Source organism: Saimiri boliviensis, chromosome 11 (assembly GCF_048565385.1).
Source record: "Saimiri boliviensis isolate mSaiBol1 chromosome 11, mSaiBol1.pri, whole genome shotgun sequence".
NCBI classification, from domain to species: Eukaryota; Metazoa; Chordata; class Mammalia; order Primates; family Cebidae; genus Saimiri; species Saimiri boliviensis.
This window is the reverse complement of record NC_133459.1, coordinates 53,021,538-53,028,666: the sequence shown is the minus strand read 5'-3', so window position 1 is coordinate 53,028,666 and position 7,129 is coordinate 53,021,538. Positions and strand designations below refer to the sequence as shown.

General features: G+C 41.1%; 1 protein-coding gene across 1 annotated transcript; it reads right to left on the bottom strand.

Moving 5' to 3' along the window:
* Positions 1-3,928: 3,928 nt before the first annotated feature.
* Positions 3,929-4,498, bottom strand: LOC141580358 (heterogeneous nuclear ribonucleoprotein A1-like). The gene has a single exon (XM_074381464.1). The coding sequence runs from the start codon at positions 4,496-4,498 to the stop codon at positions 3,929-3,931; it is 570 nt and encodes a 189-aa protein (XP_074237565.1).
* Positions 4,499-7,129: the final 2,631 nt, after the last annotated feature.

Here is a 7,129-nt window from a genome sequence, read left to right as displayed (position 1 = left end):
ATGGAGGGCCTCTGAGTATAACAAAAACTGGGCCTTGCCTTTCTCACTTGCTTCCGCCATGCTCTGAGAGCACGGCAAGGGTTCAGTGTCAGGGCAGAATGATGAACACCACATGCGTGGGGCTTCGGCAGCAGCCTGGATGGCCACTCCGGCCATCTCTTGCTCGTCAGTGTTGGAACCTCAACTCAACAGAAGCCCCAGGTGCCAGCCACAGCAAAGGACATCTGAGATTACCTTCCAAGTGTAAGTAGGCACATGTGGGAACACCCAGGAACATATGGGGCAGGTGGACTGTGCTGAGAAGGGGAATTCCCACACTGGTAAGATTAACCTGATCTGCATAAACCACAGTTTAATTTTAATGCGCCACTCCAATCAAGTGGTGAATCCTGAAGATATTCAGATTATCTTTTTGTTTTAAGTAACCATACTGGATTTGGATATACTGTTTTGTAATCTGCTTTTCTTTCTCAATGATCAAATATATATATATTTTAGAGTCAGAGTCTCACTGTCACCCAGGCTGGAGTGCAGTGCTGCAATCTCAGCTTACTGCAAGCTCCGCCTCCCAGGTTCAAGCAATTCTCCTGCCTCAGCCTCCTGAGTAGCTGGGATAACAGGCATCACCACCACACCCAGCTAATTTTTATATTTTTAGTAGAGACAGGGTTTCACCATGTTGATCAGGCTGGTCTTGAACTCCCAAATTCAGGTGATCAGCCTGCCTCGGCCTCCCAAAGTGCTGGGATTACAGGTGTGAGCCACCACGCCCAGCAATGATCAAATATTAAATAAATATCTTTTCATGATTTTCATTTATTTTATTTTATATTTTATTTATTTATTTATTTATTTAGAGACAGGGTTTCACCATGTTGGTCAGGCTGGTCTCAAACTGCTGACCTCAGGTGATCTGCCCCCCTCAGCCTCCCAAAGTGCTGGGATTACAGGTGTGAGCCACCACACCTGGCCTTTTTTTTTATTTTTAAGGGACAGGGTCTCGCTATGTTGCCCAGGCTAGAGTACAGTGACTCTTCACAGGCGTGATCCCACTACTGATCAGCACAGGAGTTTTGACCTGCTCCATTTCCCACCTGGGCCGTTTCACCCCTGCTTAGGCAACCTAGTGGTCCCCTGCTCCCAGGAGGTCACCATATTGATGCCAAACTTAGTGCAGACACCTGATCAGCATAGTGCACTACAGCCCAGAACTCCTGGACTCAAGCAATCCTCCAGCCTCAGCCTCCTGAGTGGCTGGGACCACAGGGACACTCCACTGTGCCCGGCTCTTTTATTTTTTTAATCGTAGACATGGGAGCTACCCATCTGTCCAGGCTGGACTTGAACTTCTGGCCTCAAGTGATTCTTCCTCTTCAGCCTCCTAAAGTGCTGGGATTACAGGCATGAATCATGGTCCTAAACCTTTCCATGATTTTTATTGCAACACGGTAGTTCCTTGCATGGATCTACTCTATTTAGCCAATTTATTTCCTTTTGTTTTGTTTTTTGGTTTTGTTTTGTTTTGTTTTGTTTTGTTTTGTTTTGTTTTGTTTTGTTTTGTTTTGTTTTGTTTGAGATGGAGTCTTGCTCTGTCACCCTGGCTGCAGTGCAATGGTACGATCTCAGCTCACTACAACCTCCTACACCCAGGTTCGAGCGATTCTCCTGCCTCAGCCTCCTGAGTAGCTGGGACTACAAGCAAACGCCACCATGCCCAGCTAATTTTTGTATTTTTAGTAGAGACAGGATTTCGCCATGATGATCAGAATGATCTCAATCTCCTGACCTGGTGATCCACCCACCTCAGCCTCCCAGATGTGTGGGATTACCACCTTGAGCCACAACACCCAGCCATTTTTAAAAAATAGCTTTATTGAGATATAATTAATAAACAACTGCACATATTTAAAGTATGCAATTCAATGAGTTTTGATATACATACATAATATATACATATTATGCATATAAGTTACATATATACACATATACATATGTGTTTATATATGTGTATGTGTGTGTGTATATATATATATATATATATATACCTCCAGCATCTTGTTCATCACCACTTCAAGGTAATGAACATATTCATCACCCCCAAGGGTTCCTGGTGGTCCTGCACCACCCACTCCCGCACATCCACAGGCAAACAATAATTTGCCCTCTGTCCCTAGAGTAGTTTTCATTTTCTAGAATTCTATATAAATGGAATCATACAGTATGTATTATTTTTGTCTGCCTTTGTTCGCTCAGCGTAATTATTTTGCAATTCCTGTGTATTGTTGCGTGTATCAGTAATTTTTCTCTTTTATTATCGCTGAGCAGAATGCTATGAATATAACAGAATTTGCTTATCCATTCTCCTATTGATGATGGATTTTTGGTTGTTTCTAGTTACTGGCTATCATACAAATAAAGCTGGCATGAGCATTTGTGTTCAGATCTTTATGTAGACATATACTTTTATTTGTCTTAAATGCCTAATAGTGTCCTCTAGTCCCAGCTACTCAGATGACCGAGGCACAAGGACTGCTTACGCACAGGAACTCCAGTCTTGAGTAATAGACTCAATTGCTTGGGTCTGTTTTTGGACTCTGTACTTTGTTCTGTTTATCTATATGTCTATCATTTAGTTTTGCTTCATTTTGAGATGGAGTCTCACTCTGTCACCCAGGCTGGTGTGTAGTGGTGCAGTCTCAGCTCACTGCAACCTCTGCCTCCTAGGTTCAAGCCATCCTGGTGTCTCAGCCTCCCATGTAGCTGGTACTTCAGGTGTGTGCCACCACGCCTGGCTAAAGTTTTTGTGTTTTTAGTAATGATGGGATTTTACTATGTTGGCCAAGCTGATCTCAAACTCCCAACCTCAGGTGATCCACTCACTTCATCCTCCCAAACTGTTGAGATTACAGGAATGAGCCACCTCTCCTGGCCCTATATGTCTGTCTTTAAGCCAATACTACCATTGCCCCAATTACCGTAACATCTTGAAATCAAGTAGTGTAGGTCCTCCAACTTTATTTTTCTTTTTCAAAGTTGTTTTGACTATTCTGAGTCCTTCACATTTTACTTAAATTTTAGAATCAGCTTATCCATTTTTTTTTTTTTTTTTTTTTTTTTGAGACGGAGTTTCACTCTTGTTACCCAGGCTGGAGTGCAATGGCGCGATCTCGGCTCACCGCAACCTCCGCCTCCTGGGTTCAGGCAATTCTCCTGCCTCAGCCTCCTGAGTAGCTGGGATTACAGGCACACGCCACCATGCCCAGCTAATTTTTTGTATTTTTAGTAGAGACGGGGTTTCACCATGTTGATCAGGATGGTCTTGATCTCTTGACCTCATGATCCACCCGCCTCGGCCTCCCAAAGTGCTGGGATTACAGGCTTGAGCCACCGCGCCTGGCCTATCCATTTTTTTTTAAAGCCTGCTTGGATTTTGGTTGTGATTATGTCGAATATGTAGGTTAATTTGGAGAGAACTGAGATTAATAATTTTGATTCATGAACATGGTATATTCCTATTTAGATTTTCTTTAATTTATCTCTACAATGTATTGTAATTTCAAGCTATAGGCCTCACATTTTTTTAAGATGCATTTATTCAGCATCATGATCAGACTAGTACATTTAGCAATCAATAAATCAACAGCATTGTTGCAAAAAAAGAAAAAAACTACATTAAAACCCTTTGTTGGAATGCTTTATGCCTTCCACAGAACAGGAAGTAAAATAACCTGTTACACAATTAGTCACAAATACAGTCTTCAAGTTTTCTGCCCATAAACATGAGTATTATCTAAACCATGCCTTCTTGGTAGCAGCTAGGCCCTGCCACCACTGTGCTTGGCTGAGTTCACAAATCTGTTGTAAAGTGTAGCTTCCCTGTCCCTTCTCTGGCTCTCCTCTCCTGCTAAGGCTTCTTTCCTGTCAGTAATTAAAATCTTCTGCCACTGGCATAGCAACTGTTGCTACTGGAACCGCCATAGCCACCTAGGTTTCTTGGTTTGGCAAAGTATTGGCCGCCACCACCACAGGGGCCAGAGCTTCTGCCTCCAAAGTTTTCTCCCTTCATGAGTCCAAAATCTGAAGACTGATTGTTGTAATTGCCAGAATTACCATAGTTTCCGCCACCTCCAAAATTGCTTCCATCATTAGCAAATCCATTAAAACCGTCCCCACTGCCACTATATCCACCACCACCCTGGCTGCCACCAAAGCCACCATGACCACTAAAGTTTCTCCCATGACCAAAGTTGTCATTTCCAGCAAAACCACATCTACAACCATCACCAAAATTTCCAGAACCACTTTGACTTCTCTGGCTGAATGAAGCACTAGCCATCTCTTGCTTTGACAGGGCTTTCCTAAGTTCACAGTTGTGGCCATTCACAGTGTATTTCTGAATGACAGTCTTATCCATGGAGTCATGGTCGTCAAAGGTTACAAAGGCAAAGCCCCTTTTCTTGCCAATGCCTCTATCAGTCGTGATTTCAGTCACTTCCATTTTTCCATATTGTTCAAAATAATCTCTTAGGTGGCGTTCTTCAGTGTCTTCTTTAAAACCGCCAACAAATATCTTTTTCATAGTTAAGTGGGCACCTGGTCTTTGAGAATCTCCTCTTAAGACAGCTCTCTTTGCTTCCACAGCTCTTCCATCTGCCTTGTGTGGCCTTGCATTCATGGCTGTCTCCACCTCCTTCACAGTGGCATAGGTGACAAACCCGAGGCCTCTGGAGCACTAGGCGTTTGGATCTCTCAGGACCACACAGTCCGTGAGCGTTCCGCATTGCTCAAGATGGCTCTTCAGGCTCTCATCGGTTGTTTCAAAGCTCAACCATCCAGTGAAGAGTTTCTGCAGCTGTTTGGGCTCCTTAGGAGATTCTGACTTTGACATGATGGCAGCGGGAAGAGAGACTTTAATGATCCAGGTCTTGCATATCTTCTGGCAAATTTATTGCTAAGTATTACCCATATTAATACTCTCATAAATGTACTTTTAATATTTCAAACAGAAGGTTGTAAGCGTACAGAAATACAATAGATTTTTGTATGTTGAGTGTATGTTTTGAAATTTACAAACTCACATGCTTTTAGCAGTATTTTGTGGATTCCTTAGAATTTTCGTTATAGATGATCATGTTGTCTACAAATACACTTCACCTCTTCATTTCCAATCTGTGTGCCTTTATTTTTATTCACTTGTTTATTTTTAGATTTCTCCCAATTTAGGAATATTTGATTTATCCTGTACAGATTAACTCCCTTTTTCTTTTATTCTGGATTTCATTATCACCGTTCCATAGCATGACAACACACTCCAGCATGACCCTGAACAGAGGTAGGAAAAGCAAGACGTCCTTGCATTGTTCCTGATCTAAGAGAGAAGGGCATTCAGCCTTTCATCAGTAAGCATAACATTAGAGATAGGTTTTTTTGTAGAAGTGCTTTATCAGGTTGCAGAAGTTCTCTTCCTTCTATTCCTAGTTGGCTGCAGGTTTTTGTCATGAATAGATATTGGATTTCACCAAATGCTTTCCTGCATCTATTGAGATGACCACATGGTTTATCCTTTTTAGTCAATTCACATGGTAAATTACATTGAATAATTTTCAAATGTTAAACTAAACTTGGCTGGATGCCGTAGCTCACGCCTGCAATCCTAGCACTTTGGGAGGCTGAGGTGGGTGGATCACGAGGTCAGGAGTTCGATACCAGCCTGGCCAACATGGCAAAACCCCTTCTCTACTAAAAATATGAAAATTAGCTGGGTATGGTGGTGGGCACCTGTAATCTCAGCTACTCAGGAGGCTGAGGCAGAAGAATCGTTTGAACCTGGGAGTTGGAGGTTGCAGTGAGCTGAGATTGCTCCACTGCACTCCAGCCTGGGTGACAAGAGCAAGACTCCACCTCAAAAAAAAAATAAAATAATCTTTCGCTCTTGAGATTATGCATTGCATAATGATGTATCTTACTTTTTACGTATTAGTGGTGTTGATTCGTTAAATTTTTTGCATCTATTTAATGATGGATATCGTTCTATAGATTTATTTATTTGTAATATTTTTATCTGGTTGTGATAGGATAGTCTGAGCTCATAGAATGAGTTGGGAAGTGTTCCCTTCCTTTCAGTTTCCCAAAAGAGTTTGTGAATTGCTATTATTTATTCCTTAAATGTTTGATAAAATTCACCAGCTAAGTCATCATTATATGAAGAAAACTTCATGGGAAACTTTTATGCTACACATTCAATTTCTTTAATAAATATAGAACTATCTAAGTTATCTATTTCTTCTTGAATGAGCCTTAGTGCTTTGTATCTTTCTCCACTTCATCAAAATTCAAATTTATTGGCATAAAGTTACTCACACAATTTCATTCTTATCTAGTTAATGTCCATCAAATCTGTAGAAATCGATCATTTCTGAGATTGATAACTTATGTCTTCTTTCTTTTTCCTAATCAGCCAGTTGCTCAATTTTATTAATCTCCTCAAAGTACCAAATTTTTGTTTTGTTAATTTTTCCTATTGCCTTTCTGTCTTGTTTTTATTAATTTCCACATTTTTCTTTATTATATCCTCTCTTCTGTCACTTCCTGGTTTTGTAAAGATGGACACTTAGGTAATTTATAAGAGACCTTTCCTTTTGTCTAATGTAAGCGTTTAATGCTGTATAATTTCCTGAAACACTGCTTTAGCTGAATTCCAAAGGAGTTAACTTTTTTCTTCTTCTTCTTCTACTTTTTATTTTATTTTATTTATTTATTTATTTTTAGAGAGAGTGGGTTGGCTCTGTTGCCCAGGCTGGAGTGCAGTGATACAATCTTGGCTCACTACGACCTCTACCTCCCAGGCTCAAGTCAGCCTCCTGAGTACTTGGGTCTTCAGATGCATTTCACCAGGCCCAGATAATTTTTGTATTTCTTGTACATACAGGGTTTTGCCATGTTGCCCGGGCTGGTCTCAAACTCTTAAGCTGAAGTGGTCCACCCACCTCGGCCTCCCAAAGTGCTGGTATTACCAGTGTGAGTCACTGCACCTGGCCAACATTGTATTTTCACTCGGGTTGAAACAATTTCTTATCTCTTTTGTGACTTCTTGATCCATGTGTTACTTAGAACTGTATTATATTATTTT